This window comes from Lissotriton vulgaris, chromosome 1_2 (genome assembly GCF_964263255.1).
Source record: "Lissotriton vulgaris chromosome 1_2, aLisVul1.2, whole genome shotgun sequence".
Lineage (NCBI taxonomy): Eukaryota > Metazoa > Chordata > Amphibia > Caudata > Salamandridae > Lissotriton > Lissotriton vulgaris.
In genome coordinates, this window is record NC_141686.1 from 145,215,085 (window position 1) to 145,233,709 (window position 18,625).

At 46.5% G+C, this 18,625-nt stretch overlaps 1 protein-coding gene across 8 annotated transcripts in view; it reads left to right on the plus strand.

Annotated features, from left to right (window-relative positions):
* Window positions 1–18,625, plus strand: part of CYREN (cell cycle regulator of NHEJ) — an 84,853-nt gene that overhangs the window by 40,535 nt on the left and 25,693 nt on the right. For all 8 annotated transcript variants that reach the window (XM_086952998.1, XM_086952997.1, XM_086953003.1 and 5 more), the window contains one exon: window positions 16,140–16,215. In XM_086952998.1, coding sequence (XP_086809124.1) covers window positions 16,140–16,215 — 76 coding nt within the window. The remainder of the gene's footprint in view (window positions 1–16,139; window positions 16,216–18,625) is intronic.

Below are 18,625 nucleotides of genomic sequence, written 5' to 3' on the forward strand. Positions count from 1 at the left end.
CTGCACTGAAGGCAGGCTCAGGGGACATATAATTTCGCAGCAAAATACTTAGAAGACTTCTCGTAAAATAGCAAGCGTTGATGAGTGTGCCGTTGTAAGCCGCTTTAAGAGCAGGGACGCAGCGGGAGGGGGACAGGCTCACGGACAGCGGGAGGGGGGACGGGCACACTAACAGCGGGAGGGTGGCGGGCGGGCACACTGACAGCGGCAGGGGGGGCGGGCGGGCGCATAGACAGCGGGGGGGCGGGCAGGCACACGTACAGCGGGAGGGGGGCAGGCGGGCACACGGACAGCGGGAGGGAGGGAGGGCGGGCGGGCAGACGGACAGCGGGAGCCACTGACAGCGCTGAGGCCCTGCCGGGCGATGACCATGTCTGTCAGCGCCAATGACTAGGAGTACGATTCGGAGGAGGAGCAGGTGAGAGGCCGCCTCTTTGTCCCCGAGCTGTGCGGGTCAGTGTGAGATAGCGCTGCCGGTGGGTGTTACTAGAAAGCTGCGGGGAGTGTGAGTGAGTGAGTGAGTGAGTGAGTGAGTGAGGGGGTCGTAGGGACGCGCGAGGGACCATTGCAGGTCTCAATTACCTGTCCGTGTTGGATACTACCAGAGAACCGGCTGCCTTCAGACCCAAAGCCCAGCAGCTCTGGTAACCATGTGTGCGCCCACGGCGGAGCCTCGCTGTGCTATGAGCACTCGGGTTGTGTATCATGTAGGCTCCTTAACCTAAACAATTTAGCTTCATTGAGTGCACCGAGCAGGTTCCATTGTGCATTGTTTACAAACGAAGTGGTCGAATGGAATGAAGTGGCGTAGGCTTCAGCGCTGGAAAAGAATGAGAGAACAAGGAAGGCGGGTAGGCACACGGACAGCGGGAGGGGGGCGGGCAGGCACACGGACAGCGGGAGGGGGAAGGAAACGGCAAGGAAGGGACTCACCTGGACTTCCTCTGGCGGCGGTCGGCCGCAGAATGTCGAGAACAAACACATAAAAAAAAATGACACTCCGCCCACCGCCGCGATGACGATCGGAGAGGGAAGAAATCGCGGGAACGCCCACGAATCTGGTCCGGCCTTGACGGACAGATCCGGCTTCCAATGGCTAGCCTCCATTTATGGAGCTAGCCAATGGGAGCCGGGGACGTTCCTATATCCCATATTGTAATCATTAGATTTCGCCTGCGCGAACTGCTTGCGCAGTAACGTCAGGCGAAACCTAAAAATGCAGATGTTTTTATTGGTCCAGTCTAGAGTCTCAAGTGACAAATCTTTCAGTGTCCATTGCTTTACCAGCCTTTTGTTTAATTCATTTAAATCGCCACCGGCTCAACATGCGTATTCTTGTGGTTATGCATTGCGGATGTCCTTGCCATGCACTGTATCACAGCAAATGTTTGAAATAGGCCTGGGGAAGCAAAGACCTGCCTGGTTTTGCCCGGGCTCACCAGTAATGACTAGGGCTCTCACTGTTGGTATTGCACAGCATTCATCCGGACGGGCATGGGGCCCGGGGTTATCCCACGTGCAGGTTTGACCCTATTGGTCATGAAGTATTTAGCCACAAAGTGGCACTGCGCTATTGTTACTCAACTGGATGGACTTTATTAGATGGCAAGTTAGAGGGTTCGGCCCTCTCATGGTTGGTTTTAGGGTGGTGCAGTTGTGAGCCGTCCCAGGAGATTCCGCTCACGGACTTGCTTCAGTGGGACTAATGGTTTTAGTACACTCTGACAAACCAATTAAGCTTCTCTTAGTAGCTTAACTTTTACACATATATTTCTGCCACCCTAAATATCAAAGGTTAAATGTTGCGGTCAAGGGGTGATATGCGTTCGCTATGGTGACTGATTGCCAACCATGGAGTTGAATAACATACCCATACATACACCCTTGCTGGCCCTGCCATGTGGGGCAGGGGAGTGACAGGCAGGAGGTAGGGGAAAGTATTGGTCAATTGGCACCCCAACTGACAGACTACTTCCATCAGAGGTGAACAATGAGCCTTGCTGGTGTTTGAATATTATATGTATTGGAAAGGGTAAGGAAAGGCTTTATCCTTTAATTCTAGTATTTATTTAGGATATGCAACATATTCGGTATGATGCATTATCTGAGTTTGAGGGAAACTGGTCATGAACGTGGTATGACCGGGTCAGGCGCCGCATTGGACTATCACCTCCACTGCAAGGATCAGTGTTTGACCGCTGGGGTCTCAGGCTCTCTTCCCGGTGACAACACGCAGCCTTACATCCATCTGAGGTCTATAAATGGAGTACCATCTAGTTGGTAACCAGAACCAGCTGCATGTTGCGCCAGGTTATCTATGGGAGCACATGCGCTCCTTATGTTACATATATTCTGGGGGCAGTCACTGGCCAGGGTGCAGGAAGGGAAGGGCTCTGATATCTTATATACTTCTCTAGCGGTTTGTGTTGATTGCAGTTTGCCTCAAGTGCAATGAACACGGGCGATGTGTGAGAAGATATTAGTTAATTTGCAGAAATGTTTGTGTTGGTTCCACGCATCATCCATATAAAGTATCTCTTAAACCTAAACAGGACCTCAAAATGAGAATTGGTGGGTGTCACAGATATTATTTGCAGTAATGTTAGCGAGCTGCTGTTGTGTTAGTCTCTTGCATATTGCCCGGCTGGTACCACCCAACTCCTCACCGCAGAGACGGCATTGGGTCGGTTCTTGGTTCATTGCATGGCCAGTTATTATTCCTTTTCCTAAAGACACCAATTTGCACAGACCTTCAGGCCTGCATTAGCCGCACGTCTTTATGCCTGCTTTGGTCGTGGGTGCAGAGCTTTGGTTTATCATTCTTTGTCAAGTTGACCACCGACAGACTAGTAGTGGCTGGCGGGAACTTACAATCCAACAATACCACAAGGGCTTACATCACTGACTTTTGTTGGATGTAAGGGTTTCCCATTCGCAACAAATGTGATCTTCCTGGGGATGATTTGGGGTCATTTAGGTCAGCTCCTAGCAAGTTTGATGGTCCTTTGCACATGCCCTTTTGCCTCCGATTTAGATGAACACTCAGGAAAACAATCTCCTCTTGGACCTGCAAAATTACAGCCCAACCTCTAGCCTTGCTGGAGGGTGAAGGCGAGGTGCGGATTATATCTATACTTCGTTTAATATTGAAGGGACGATTGGCTATTTTCTGACTTGCCCTTGTCCATTATTTGTTCCTGCTCCCTCAGAGCCGGGTGTAACAGATTGTACCCTTCCCTAGAAGCCCTCTGCCAAGCTGTCATGTCCTGCTACAAAGCACTGTGCTTAAACAATTTGTCACAGATTGGAATTCTAGTACATTTCTTACGTTTTCTTGCATTTGGCATAGGGATCGAGGTGTATTCCTCAGGTTAAAGATCCTTTCCTAACAAAATAGCTCCCTGAAGCATGTGCCTGCTTCAAATCCTACCTGTAATGTTCGATGCATAAGTAGCTAGCTTGCAGTACCGCAAATGCCCATTTGAATGCCTTTTGATCCTCTGTGTCCTACAATCTAAGTGCTGGGTCGGGTGTTGAGTTCCTTCACCAATCTGTCTAACAAATTTCAACAATAGGAACAATAATGCTGGGATACCTTAACAGCAGTATCTGTTTGACATCAGTAAGTAGATTTCGGGGGGGTTAAGGCTAGCACTGCAAAGATCGGTGGGAAATGGTCAGAAGTTGACCTGCAAGTGTAGGCGGAGGGTCTTTTCTTTTGTAAAACACTGGGCATAATCGATAGGTCACAGATGTGCATGCTAGTACATCTCCTATGGTGTTCAGACCTTTGGCATAGGGATCGAGAGGTAATCCTGAGGTCAAAGATCCTTTCCAAACAAGATAGCCCTCTGGGGTTTGTGCTTTCTGCATACCCCATCTGGACTTTTCAGGACATACCCTGCGGGCTCAAGCTTTCACTTTGGAGCGTGATAAAATTAGTACCAGTGAGTGAATATCAAGAACAAATTATGATTGTACTGGGTGTGATATCCACAGCCGCCATTAGTGTAATGATTCTGCTACACCTGCACAACATCACACATATTGGGTTTTCGGGGCACATGCTATATGTTCAACCTACCCGGATGATATGAACCACACATATTCAGCAATGCTAACCATGGCCGGTCTAGAGGGGCAGGTAGTAGTTGCAACAAGACACCAACACAAGTGAATGCTGCTATGCTGCAATGAGAGGAACGGTGTATAGGACTGTCACCACCCACTTACCTGCTTCCTAGTATACATTAACAGAGGTGTGGCACAGGGCGACGCACGCCAGGGTTGGGTCAGGAGCAGGGTGACTCAGCAGCTATGGATCGCTGTCAGATGGCGAGGAACCGGCAGGCTAGGGCAATACAAAGGGGAGGCTAGTGTGCGTGTTATTTTCCCCAGGGTCCCACCAGCCAAAGGCACTTGTCATGACAAATGTAGCATAATAGGGGGTTTAGCAACCTAGCATTTTAAAAGTTGCCAGGAACATCGGTCCTTTGAGTAGGTGTTCGATATGGTAGTTGTATAAGATGGTGTGCAGTGCCCGTTAGGATGCTATCAACTGAGCATTTCGTTATTTTGCCAGGAGCTAGGTCTGGGCTAGAAATGGAGGCATGCGCAAGCACAGCTTAGGGTTGAAGCTGCCGCTCACAACTGAGATAGTTTGGTTGGGGTCCCCGGCATGCGCTGGAACAGCTTGCTGTAGAAGCTGCGACAGGGGGGGAAGTGTTCACCCCTCTTCATCATTTTGGTCATACACTGGGGAGGCATGAGTTGACTTTCCTGGGTTGGACGGCACTGCTGTAAGAAATTAAGTCCTCAGTGGGTAAGATCAGCAGCTAATTGGGGGGTCATTGAATTATAGGGGTCATGGATTATCCTTGTTTAGTATGGCGAGGAGCCCGGTCAGGGAAGACCAGGTATCCTCGCTCAGGAAATTTAACAGTGCCATGTGTAAAAAAGTCACTGTACAGAGGTGCTTTAGCTTTATCAGGCACGGGTTTTAGCATTCCAAGTATACAGGGTGTTTTGATTAAGAAGGGGTTCACCTGTCCAGAGTGAACAGGGACCTTGTACCTGGGAGAGGCCTGGGAATCAGCAAGATGTAGGGTAAGAGTCTGAGCTACTATTCTATGGCAATTTTCCGGCCAATTTTAGAGAGCTTATTTGGCCGACAGATTTTGCCTGCCCTAGCTACCATGGAGGCCCGGCTAAAAACCTGGGGGTCTGGTTTGGACAGGATCTTAAGTTTGAAGCCCATCTAAAAAAACTTACTGCAACCTGTTTTGCTTCCTTAAAGTCACTCAAGCGATTCCTTCCACTTCTCCATAGGGAGGCGAAGGAGACTGTTTTGCGTGCTTTGATTCTGTCAAGGCTCGATTATGCCAATGCTCTCTTTAGTGGTCTCCCCAAATACCTTGTCAAGCGAATGCAGATCATTCAGAACGCGGCCGTGCGACTTCTGTTCCATCTCCCTCGAAGAACTAGTGCGCGTGCCCATCTGCGTGAGCTCCATTGGCTCCCTGTGGCGCATCGCATTATGTTTAAATCATTGGTTTTGGCCTTTCGGGCCCTGCACCAGCAAGGCCCTCAATATTTGCACAAGAGGTTTTCCTTTTACACGCCTCATCGTGCTCTTCGATCGGCCAATCTTCGTCTGATGTCTATGCCTAAAATCAGATATGCAAGACTGGGCGGTCAGTCAATTTCAGTCCAAACAGCACGGGCCTGGAATGCCTTGCCGCTCTCTCTGCGATCAGCAACCACATTGGCAGAATTTAAGAAAGGGCTAAAAACCCATCTTTTTAATCTTAGTATCTAGTTCTCTGCTTCTTTCTTTTTGGATTGGGTCAGTTTAGTGCCTACATATCGCGCCAGGATACTCTGTAGTAGCAGAGCGCGTAATAAAATATTTTATAACATAACATAACATAACAAGATGCCTACCTTGGAGGGGGGCCCTGAAGTGACTGTGGCCACACCCAGTGCTGTGGCGGAGTTACAGGGCGATCCAGAGGCTGTAAGGTACAGAGGGGTACCCTCTGCAGGAGCACAGTAAGGGTGCTAAAGCCAAATATCCCCAGGTAGGTCCTCGCGTTGGACCTTGGAGGAGCGACGGCGCCCCATAAGTCCTATCGGCGGTTGTGGACCTGAGCAACCAGGGGTTGCCTGCAACACTCCGCCCTCCTTAGCTGGGGGGCGTGAGTAAGGGGTGGACTGGCGGTCAGTCGTGGGAGGGGCTATCCCCTCCCCCAGATCTAACAAAACCGGTTGGCGAGGCCACGGTGTATTTTGGCTCATCAGGTGGGCAGGTGGCGAGGGGCTGCCTGCCCTGGGATCGTCCGTAAGATAACCCACCATGTTGACATATCTGTTATGTAAATAAACCTGCAGCAATTTTCTCCACTAAGAATGTGTCCTGTCTGTTCTTTCTCTAAATTATTGCTGTAGGAGGGATGGGGAGTGTTGCCGATATTGGCATTATGCAGGGCTGCCCCGGGCCCACGAAGGGGGCCCTACTAAGAGGGCAGCCCCACTTAGAGCCACAGGATGGCACACAACAAGTCAGCCTCCCAGTGTTTGGGACCCTCGAGGGTCCCCCATACCCACGTCACTTCCGGGCAGGAGGGGGCTGGGGGAGAGGTACATATACCTCTCCCGCCAACTGATCACCCTCTTTGTAAGCTGCCTTGACGCTGTTTCCCTCCCCACCGCTTACTCAGCGTACAGGCAGGGGGGGTGTTTATCTAACATATTATTTTGTGTTGCAGGCGGAGTTACAGGGCGATCCAGAGGCTGTAAGGTACAGAGGGGTACCCTCTGCAGTAGCACAGTAAGGATGCTAAAGCCAAATATCCCCAGGGAGGTCCTCGCGTTGGACCCTGGAAGAGCAACGGCGCCCCGTTAATCCTACCGGCAGTTGTGGACCTGAGCTACCGGGGGTTGCCTGCAACTCTCCGCCCTCTTTAGCTGGGGGGCAGTGAGTAAGGGGTGGACTGTCGGTCCACCGGTGGGAGGGGCTATCCCCTCCCCCAAATCTAACAAACACCGGTTGGCGAGGCCACAGTGTATTTTGGCTCATCAGGTGGGATCGCCCGTAAGATAACCCACCATGTTGGCATATTTGTTATGCAAATAAACCTGCAGCAATTTTCTCCACTTAGAATCTGTCTTGCCTGATTATTTCTCTAAATTATTGCTGTGGGAGAGATGGGGTGTGTTGCCGATATTGGCACTATGCTAATGACCGCTCATATCAGTTTACTCGGTAAAAACGAATTAAGAATGCCTGTTTTAATGCCTTTATAATTGTGTTTTGACAGTTGTAGACAGGCCCTGTGCAGTAGTCACAGTACATATCCTGAGCTCTGCAAATGAAAAATACATGAAAATAGTAGGGTAATAGAGGCACACCCTTTCAAGATATCGGCAACCACAGGACCAAACACCACAGATGTTCTAGTGTCCAGAGAAGGCCCACATCCATATCAAATACTGGAAATAAAAATGCATTAAATCACTTGAAAATAGCAGTGACAGATGTTTCTAGAATTTAAGTGCAGCAGGCAATGAGAGTACACCTATTGGCAACATAATCCATGGTAAAAAGAGCGTTTAGGAACTTTCAGTACGGTAAAAATCTCTAGCTGACACTGAAAACTGTTTGATTCATCATAATTACTGGTGAGGTGGGAACACCTCTGCATTGACCGGCGGCATCCGACTCTTGGGGTAAGTATGACAACAGAGCGACATCCCCTTTGGTTTCCCCGATTAGGCAATTTTCTCCCTTGTACCTGGAGCGTTGATCTCTAGAGTACAGTTATGTAAGAGGAATTATCTTACATTTGCTATGTTGGTTTGTTTTATGAAAATTTTGTATCTAACTTACAATAGTTAAGGGTTACATAGAGAAAAGCAGACTTTATGGCTATTTAACTCCTAAATGTGGGGTTTGTAGCACTTTATTAACAAGAGACTGTAGGGTCCTGAAGAAGGCCATATCTAAGTCGGCTAAAGCATGTTGACCATATAAGGGATGACAGAGATACTAAATCCCTCTAATTCATCCCTGTGTTTATACACATTTATAATCCTGACAGGGCATCCACTAATAAATTAGTATATTGGGATAGTTCTAGGCAGTTTGAATATTTTTATTTCTTCATATCTCTGGTTGACGTGCAGTATATTCTCAACTCTTAAAAACAGTTCCTAAAACACCCTTGCTCCCACACCTTGTGTGGTAAAGTCCACCTCGGACTCATTTGGGTCCAGGGTGTGGGAAGCCCGATGATGAAGCATGTCACATCGCGATGTGGGTGAGGGCCCTGCTTTTTCCAGAGAGAGCTGTCTGTGTGGAGTAACAATATTTTTGAGAAAACTGGGGCACCTTTTTGATGTGTACACTCATCATGATTACTACCTTTTTTTCTTATTTATAAATGGATTTGTTAATGATGCCTGTATAACGTTTAACAGTTATTGGCCCTAATAAATTAAGAAAGTTCTTCAATATTATCATTAATGGTGGGCATTGGTGTTCAGTAGGGGGTAGGTGGAACTCGCGGAGTTTCAGTCTGTGGAAGACCGCAGAGTTAAGATTAAGTGCAGTTCCACGACGGGCACAATTCAGCACGTCACACTGCTTGTGCTGATTTTAAGCGCTGTGTGCTTGTTCTGCGTGAACGGCACCAAGCGGTGTGTCCGATTACGCTGCTTTTTCTGCTGCTCAAGTAGATTTTCTACTTGAGCAGCAGCTTTTTCAATGCGAACGGTCTCAAACTGCTGTGACCGGCTGTGTTGCTAAATCTTGCCGGCAGGAGTTCTAGTGCCTGAAAATCACGATAGGGGATGCAAATTCTCGATCACACTTACCAACTTAACATTAGCGAGCCGCGCACTAGAAAAAACTCTGCCACTCGGCGGTTGGCTGAGTTTTGCTAGCTCTCCGCGCTCCAAGCGAAAACCGGACTGGGCAGAACTCGGCGAACTCTGCTGGTAAAGTGAAAGTTTTCACCCTCCCTTTTGTGCTATTCTTCTTGTAGAAGGAGTCATACCATAAGATTGTGGGAGTGCCCATTAAATCCCTCTTTTTAAGAGGGAATATATATACTAGCAAGGACATTTCAGCTTAAAGGCTGTGCTGTCATCATATGGTATGATTATATCTGGGTATCATGGAAGCATTTTAAATACTGGAACAGTAGCCAAGACATTCTTCTGTTGACTAAAACAGGTTTTAAAAAGGGAGTGTTAAAATGTACAACGTGGTATTGTTTCTCACCATAGTAAACCTTGTTACAGGGAGTGAGGCATATTGTCTTCTCTTCATTCTGCAATAATAGACTCCACAAGCCTGGTATTCCTGTAGCATGAAGTGGGACCGTACCACTTTTCTTCATTAGTGGACCTCACAATTCTTTCTCATAAAAAGTTTTGTTTGTGAAGAAAGATGCAGGATTGGGGAGTGTGAAGAAAGATGCAGGATTGGGGAGCACCCCAAAGGCTGATGAGTTTCATATGTGATCTTTATCACTATGATCTCCCTTTTTCAGACCCGCGTTAAGCCTGATAGCCGCATTCTCTGATCTTGTAACAATTAATTTGTTAGCATTTTTTTGTATTTGCAATAAAAAGATATCTTGAGAGAATCAAATGTAAACTTGGGTATCATCTGCATGCAAGAGGCAGCTTGCCTGCTTGCCCTTACAAAAGGTCCGAGGACCATATTGAGATACATCGTGAGGCCCCTGTGCCTCGTAGACACACCCCCTACCCTTATAAAATTTCACTTCCCCTCACTTCTCCTGTCCTTTAGTGTCTGTAGACATGTGTGGGTGAGTGTGGTGCGCTCACTTCAGCTGGTTCTTCTGTCTTACCGGCTCCTTTTTTTCAGCAGCATTTCTTCCGACCTAGATTCTTTCTTGGTCTGTCTGAATGCTTCCCTTCTCTGTGAGTATTTTGGGAAGAGCGGAGACTCAGGAAGTAGCATGGCTTCCTCGAGGCCGGTCTGCACACGTCCGAGCTGTGCTCTGATTCCGGTGCAGAAAAGTGGTGTGGGAATTGGCCTGGCCGTGAGGCCTGTCCCGGATGGACACCTTGGGCTAGGGAGCTCCAGAAGGCTGGTCTGGGCACTTCAGAGCGGTGCTTAGTCTGTCCCTCTGACAAGATGGTACAAAGGCAGCTTGATACTGCACACTTTCAGCCCTTCCTAGTAGAGTAGAAACAGCAAATTGAGGGGGATTTAGGGAGTGAGCTGGAGGCTGGGCAGGCTACACAGTCTGTTGGCGGCACTGGCTTGCTTTCAGCTACGGAGGTGCAGGCATGATCAATGAGGCGGTTGCCCAGGCGTTGGCAGCTAAGAAAAAGTCTAAAGCTAAGCAGTTGGTCACACCCGGAGAGTCCGACTCAAACTCTGATTCGTCTTCCTCTAAGCCTAAGGCTGCGAATGGGAAGTATGTTTCCCATGAGGAGTTGTTTCTTATATTGGACCACATTAGGGTGAATCTTGGTTTAGAGCCATCTGCAGTGCCTGAGCGGGGGAAATGTTTCACCAGTATTCCAATCCTGCTGGGGTGGCTTTGCCTCTTCACCCTCTTATTAAGGAGTCTATTTTTCACGGGTGAAATGATCCTGCCCATTTCCAGGTCCCCAGATTCATTCTTAGAACAGGGGGAGGAATTGCCATATTCGGTGAAGGTGGATACTATCCTGGCTCCGCTGATTGGGCGTTCTTCTTTGAGTGCAGAGGACTGCTCCCCGTCGGATCATGTGGACAAGAAGATTGATGAAAGCTTGAATTAATCTTTTTCAGCTGCTAATTTGGCTTTGATAGCAGCATCTTATGCAGCCCCGACTTCTCAGTCTTTGGTTAGGGATTTTGAGATTTTGTCTAATGCCCTGCAGGAGGGTTCGGACATTTCTGATCACTTGCTGAGCATGGAGCTGGAGGCAAAACTGTTGTCTGCCTATGAGGCACGAGGTCAAGACTGATTTGCATATGGCCAGGTCTGATCCTCCTCAGTCTTTCTGTATTACAGTTTAAGGGGATTTTGCAGCTCCTCTGTTTGTGGTTTCTTGGGCGAGGTAGCATTTAAAGGTCCTGATACATTTTCTCTTAGCTTGTTGGAATCCGCAGTCTCCGGATTTGGCTCGGGTGGTGCCATTGACCGAGATCATTCATCAAGAACTGGGATGGTGGCTGCAGCTCGGGAACTTGGAGATGGTTTCTCTATGTCAGTTGGATCCTTTAGTCGTAACTACCAATGCCAGCGATAGAGTTTGGGTGGCTTGGTTGGGGTTCTGGTCTCCAGTTCAGACTTGTCGCTTCTCCAATTGGAGGGAGCTTCAGGCCGTGTGGCTGGCTCTTCTGCATTTTTCAGATCTTTTACGGGGAAGGTTAGTGTTGGTACGCACTGACAACATGACCCCAACGCCTATCTCACTTGACAGGGGGGGGGGGGGGGGGGGGGGGGGGGCGAGAGCCTTGCCTTTATCAGTAATCTCGAATCTGATTTTTGCTTGAGCACGGGGTATGGTTCATTCCCTGAAGGCAGTGTATATTCCGGGGTGTCTTAATGTGTATACTGATCAGTTGAGCAGGATGATTCTGTCCTCCCAGGATTATTGTCGGACTTCTCAAGTTTTTACCCAGATTTGCATTTTGTGGGGGACCCCTTTCTGGATCTTTTCGCTTCAGTCCAGAATTCTCTTCTTCCACGGTTCTGTTCAAGGGGCTGGGAGTTGGGGGCTTGGGCCGTGGAGATGATCTCCTGTCCATGGCTTAGGAGTACGCTGTATGCTTTTCCCCTGTTCCCTCTCTTACAACGGTTTCTTCTTCGGGTTCAGAGGGAGAGGGCTTGGGTGGTCCTAATTGCTCCGCTATGGCCCGCTCCTCTTGGTTTCATCTGCTAGTGGAGATGAGGGTGAGCGAGCCAGGAGTGGGTGTTCCAGCTTGTTCCTTCTCCTATGAGGTTCCCGGTTCTTCCCTTGGAATCCCTGGGCAGGCTCCGGTTGGCGGCCTGGCACTTGAACCGAAAGGTATAAGGGCGCAGGGGGTGTCTGATTCTGTGGTGCTCTCTATTCAGGCCTGCAAGAGATTGTCTACCCAAACTTCCTATGCTCGTCATTGGGCAACATTTGGAAAGTGATGTGAAGGGCGTCATTGTGAGCCTTTGCATGCTCCTCTTGCTCTGGTTCTAGAGTTCCTGCAGGATGGGTTTGCTCTAGGTTTAAGTGTTTCCACTTTAAAGGTTCAATGGGCTGCCATTCATGCTTCCGTGATCCCTGGAATAATCTGAATGACTCTTTGGGGTTGGTGGTTAAACTCTTTAAGGGCTTGGGAATTTGCGGGTTGCTCCAGTACGGATTTGTCCTTCTTTAGATCTTCTGTTTGTTCTGCAGGCTTTGAGGTATCCTCCCTTTGAGCCCCTGGAATTGGTGGATCTCCAGATTTTGACTCTGAAGGTTTTTATCTTGGTGGCGATTACCTGTGCTAGACTCCTAGGGGAGTTGGGTTCTTTGTCCTGCAGAGCTTCTTTTCTTTGAATTTGTGAGGATCGGTTGGTTCTGTGGTCGGGGCCTGGGTTTGTGCCTAAGGTCAATTCTGCTTTTCCTTTGCAGAAGTCCTCCTCCTGACATTCTTTCCTGATCCTCAGTCTCTGGAAGAGGTTGAGTCGCATGCACTGGATGTGCGGTGTGCTGTTCTAATTTTTCCAGCTGGTGTCCTCTCTGTTTGTTAATTTTGGTCTGGCTACAAACGGTTTGAAGCCTTCTTTGCAAACTTTGTCTAGATGTCTTTGGTGACTTTGGCTACAAGCCGGTTGATCTCCCGTCTCCTCTTGGGCTCCAGGGAAGGTCCAGCAGGGGGATGTTGGCATCCTTGGCTGAGATTCAGGGTGCGTCTTTGTCTGAGATTTGCAGGGCTGCCACTTGGGTCACGCCTAACACCTTTATTTCTCACTATCAGGTTGTTCAGGGTCCAGATGTGGGGGAGGTTTTTGGCTCGAATGTTTTGTCCTCTGTATTATATCTGGGCTATCTTTGCTTGTTTGTTTGACAACAAAATGTGCCTTTTTTGGGTCTGGCTGTGCATAATTTGGTGCAGTTGTCCTGGTTTTCGTTTTGGCTTGGTATGTCTCATGATGTAATGGAAATCAGCTAGAGGGACCAGGAGGTAATGCTTCTATTACTTACCGGTAATTGCATTACTGTGAGTGCTACTCCCACTCATTTCTGCCCTCCCGGTTGTCAGGCCAACTGTGTCTATGGCGGCTTGGGGCGAACTGGAGATGTGAGGGTGGCGTGAACATTTTACAAGGGTAGGGGGTAAGTAATAGAGGCATTAGTTCACCACAGTTGGAGATGACCACGGTCACTGCAGCCAGGAATGTCACGATTAGCGTTTTTCATTTGTCAAAAATATGTCTAGTAGTCTCTTGCTAGAAAACAATGAATGCAGCTCATAGACTCGCAACCTTGATTGGTTTACGGTGTTCAACTTTGGTCAAGGTAAAGTAAAGCCAATTTTGACCCTAGAAAAGCATTAGCACGGAGACTGCTCGTTGGATTAAGATCATTTGTCCTGGTGGAACCTGGAGCTGTTGGGGTTAACCAATGTCCTGTTCAAATTCAACTCTCTCCACTGCCCCCACTCCTAGATATTTTAGCAAATAGGTCATTAGTCCAGTAGCCAGTAGTGTAGATTATGTAGTTTATTCAGATACAGGTAAGATGGTACAAGGTGCCCCACCGGGAGCAGCATCCTGCTGCAGCAGCCAGGACTAGGAAGCATAGGATATAACAGATACAATATACACAGGGGAAATGAGGTGACACAGTAAGTTATACCAAACATCCTTCAGAAATGGAAAACACAGAAAAAGCAGTTCTCATGTTGTATTCCTTTTCCCATTCATTATTAATCATCCGGTGCATTCATTTATCTGGCGCATGTGCTGCAACCCACATACATCTTACTTATGTTGTGGCTCAGAGATTGGGGTGCATGAGTAGACCGGGAAGCTAGCCTGTGCATGTCATCCCTCATTCTGAATCTGCATTGTTGTGATTATCTTCCCTACGTGAGAATGTTCAAACAGAGAACAGCTGAGTGCTGTACTACACACTGGCAGTGAAGATGGATCACCCATCAAGACTCTTAAGGGCATAGAAAACAAATCACAGTGCTTTGAATCACCATTAATGGTTCCAGGGCATATACATCATAACACAGAGTGGTGAGAACGATGAAACAGCTGTACATTATGAGCTTCATAGTACTTTGTCATCATGTGTGGCAATAACATCATCAAAATGTCAGCAAGAATTAAAGGATGCATCAATATTTGGGGCGTGTCAGAAAAGCATGTCTTAGCAAGATCTTCAGCTGGCATGAGCTTTATATATGTCCATCTGAGCAGGGCTCCGTGACACCAGCTATATTATGGTAGGATGTTCTCTAGAGAAGTATGCAAGAAGCATTTCTATGCTGCTGACAGTGTGCACTCCTGTTTGACTGATCTGTTGGTGCCTGCTGTAAAGAAGGGCTGTTGTTCCATCTGTGAGATGTGCAAATTGGGGAAGGAACAGCCATGCATGCCTATAACAGTAAATCCATAGAATCAAAGGCAGTATGTTTTCTACTATGCATGCAGCCTATTTTTGTGGGGGCTTGGGTTGACAGACCCTTTAACGAGAGAACTTATAGAGAATATCACAATGAGACGGAAACAAGTTGGCGTATACTCGTGTGTTGTAAGAGAGCTAGGGGAATGTTGGAGGGTAAATGAGAAAATGTAATCTAGTGATGGCTGCAGTAAGATTGTAATTGAGCATGAATGTATGAGATTCTGAAGGAATCGAGCTAGAGTAGACGATTACGGCTATAACACGTGTTCTGATGTATAGAGAACTAATCAGTTTCTTTAACTTTTTAAGCTGTTCCTATCAATGCAAGGATTGGATAAGTGAAGTCATCCCTAATATATGTATGAACATAACTTTAAAGGCTTGTGTGACAATTTAATTTTAAGTTGAAATATTAAAAAATTCACAAGTGCAGCAGAATGAATTACAGAACATTAGGGAGTCTTGTTGAAGAAACACCTTGTTATATTCTCTTGAAGTCTCCACTTATATAAGAGTACAAAGGTATTATTATTTGCTTGGTAGAGGAGGGATTAGGGAAGGCTGATTTCCCCCCCCAGTGATCAGACCTTTTTGGCTTCAGGTCATAAATTTTGAAATACCTCTGCAAATAACAGTGCTCAAGAGTAAACAAATGCCACTTCGGTGAAGACTTTCAGACGGGTTTAATTGAAACAAAATACCACCTTTTAAATTTTGCTGTGATCTGATCATCTAGACTACCATAAATGATCGAGCACAGAGCTGTTGGCAGTGTTGTGAGTGACACCATCACATTAAATTCGATTTGCAAGCCACATTAGTCAAAAGATATCACCTAGATACATTTTATGCCTGAACATTATTAGTAACAAAGGTTCAGTACTCTTTAATCTGATTTATGTGACAGTACTGTGGCAACTGACCATCTGTATGACGCCAAGAGCCAGTGCTTGCATTTCATTCAATACTAATTATGCATTCTTTATCTTGGTTAGACTATACTAAAATATTAAAAGTATAAGTCACACATCTCAACACGTTGTTGGTTAAAAAGTTAGGAATGGCTCGAGGCATCATAGATGACAGCGGTCCACATAGCAAGTAGACCTAATATTCTCATTTGGAACAGAGATTTTTTTCAGATTTGGTTAATCCTGAAGTTTTATTACATCTGCACTGCGTCTTCTAATGAGTGAGTAAAGTTGGAAGCAGCCGGGTGTTTTAAATATGTGGTGATTGTGAGTTAATTGAAAATTGGTCACCTAAGACATCAGATGTAATTCGAAGATCATGAGTTGAATTGCAGCAAGGTCACCTCGACCTTCCAACCTCTGAGGTTGATAAATTGAGTACCATTAGATCTAAAACCTGTCATTTTCATTACGAACTACAGATACAAGGAGCAGCCCTATACTAAATAGACACGTTAATATGTTACTGTTGGGATTTTCTTTTTATTTCTTTGCGTAATTTAACCAGTTTCCTGCCATTTTCTCACCTCTTGAAAACAGGTCTCCGAGGAAGCGGGTGGTGTATTGTATGAACGAAGCAGAGCTGGTGGAGGCAGCACTTGAAGTTCTCAGTAGGGTAAGTAACTGCTGTGCCCATGCTTGGTGGAAACTCGACCACTTGCGCAGTAGAAGTATTTTAATATGCGGTTATATGTGTCCAGCTGAACTAGATACGTTCTTTGGTTAGAATGTAATAACAGTAATCGAAGCACACCATTAGTCTTCAAGAAAAATTATCTCTAACATCATTGCTCAATCATGGGTATTTTAATTACATTCATAAGCATTAGAATATATCTCCACCTGTTCAGGATCCCAGGATTGTGACAGTTATTGGGCTCCTGAAGGTAACAGTGCACTTGTTTCCCTTTAATTGACATGCTACGCTTATAACGAGTTACTTTCATTTTCTCCTTTGAAGTAGATAAAATGGAAATTACTGAGAGAGTAATGCAGCTCCATTACGTTTTAAAAACGATTCACATTTTTACTGGGTTTTTTTTGCTCGTATTTTCTTAAAAGATAACAAAAAAGTTTAAAAAAATAAATGTCGCCTCTATGTATGCATTGTTTGTTTATGACTGTTAACGCCTGAGAGCCCTTGCCTTTCAATTGGCCAAACAGATTTTGGTGGGACTTTGAAAGATGACTGCAACCCTGCATACAAGAACTGTCCATTCAAGGGTTACGGGCACCCTATGTGTCAGCGATTACAATAAAACGAATCCAATCTGCCACAGTGAGCCTGCTCCTGTGCTGAAGTCTGAGACTTTCTGTTACTCTGTATAGTGAACACCGTAGTCCAGTAGTGCCACTACTTCTTTAAGTATCATATTGCATTTGTGTGTGAATAAAGTACTTCTCTTAAAAGAAAGACAATCGACTGGACATGTGCTTGATGCAACTGTTGTTGGATTGCTTGAGTTCTCAGTCTCTGTCTCCCACACTAACTCCTCTCTTACTGTTTGCCCTGGCTGCACTGAGACCCAAGATTGGTAGCGGTGCACTTGGCCTAATTTGCAGTGCCAAAGATGGACGCACCCTAGGACACCATTGTTAAACAGCCCCCCAACCACCACCGTTTAGGCCCAGTAACTCAAAAATTCTCAAAGTACTTTAAGCAAGCATTGCTAAAGGTAGTCTGTCTTGAATTATTTACTAGAAATAGAGCAACACTACAAACTTGTATTCGTCCTTTATACATCAGTACATACCTCCCAATCTGTTAGGGCTCCAAGGATGGTGAGAAAATTCCATTGACATTTATGGATAGTAAAACAACTTATTATTATTATTATTGGACATTTATAAAGCGCCTGGTTACGCCACCGGCGTGTCCCCGCGCTATGATAAGTGGAGTAGCCGCCCCCCCGCCCTCTAAAACGCTACCTGCTATATAAGTGGGTTTTTAAGTTTTTTCCTGAACAAAGTCTCAGACGGTTCCAAGCGCAATTCTAAGGGTAGAGCATTCCAGCACCTGGGAGCGAGGTATCTAAAAGATCTCCCTCCCATGCGCGCCTTCCTTACTCTGGGAACCTTTAGCAGCCCAGTTCGAGAGGATCGAAGATTGCGTGTGGGCTCATAACAGGTCACCAGACTCTGGAGCGGAGCAGGAGCTTTGCCGCTCAGAATGCGGTGGCATGTGGAAAGGCTTTAAACTCCACCCTTTTCCCCACAGGGAGCCAGTGGAGAGCCTGGAGTGCTGGTTTAGAGGGCGACCTCTTGGGGAGCCTACGCACAAGACGCGCCGCATCATTTTATAGTACTTGAAGGCGGACAACTTGGGATGGTGAACACAGTTTTCAGAGTGGATGAGCTCACTGGTGTCTTTGGAAGACATTTCGGTTGTTTGGAGGGTGAAGACAAGTCAATTCAGGGTGACACCCTCCAAATAATGGAGCTTTCAGAAGTATAATTTATGCCTATCTCTGTGTGTATCCCTCTGTGCTTTTGTGTCTTCGGTCATGTATTTATACTCATTTTCATTTAAGACTAACTGAATCTTCTTGAGTGAGAGTCTATGTATTTGTAAATCCGTATTTGTAAAGAGCAAACTACTCACCCTTACGGGTCTCAACTCGCTGGGGGCCGGCGTGGAAATTAAGTGAGCTATTTTTTTTTTTTTTTTTTTTTTTTTTTTTTTTTTTTTTTTTTTTTTTTTTTTTTTTTAAATTTTTTTTTTTATCCTCATTTGCCTGGCCACCTCTTATTTAGCCTCCAGCTGCCAACCACTCTTTCCAGGTGCAGAGTTTCCTCTGCATCTTGTATTGTGTTAGGTGGAATTTGGCAATAGATGGCCCGAAGAGTATCGTGGAAAAAGACTCCAAACTTGAAGTTCTATTCAGTTGAACTAGCCATTCTGAGCCGACTGGGGGGAGGCCTAGTTCTTGGAGTTTCAAGGCATAATCATAGGACCGGGGGAAAAAAAAAAAAAAAAAAAAAAAAAAACCCCGGTTATTGTCTCCAACGAACCAGAACGTCCCAAA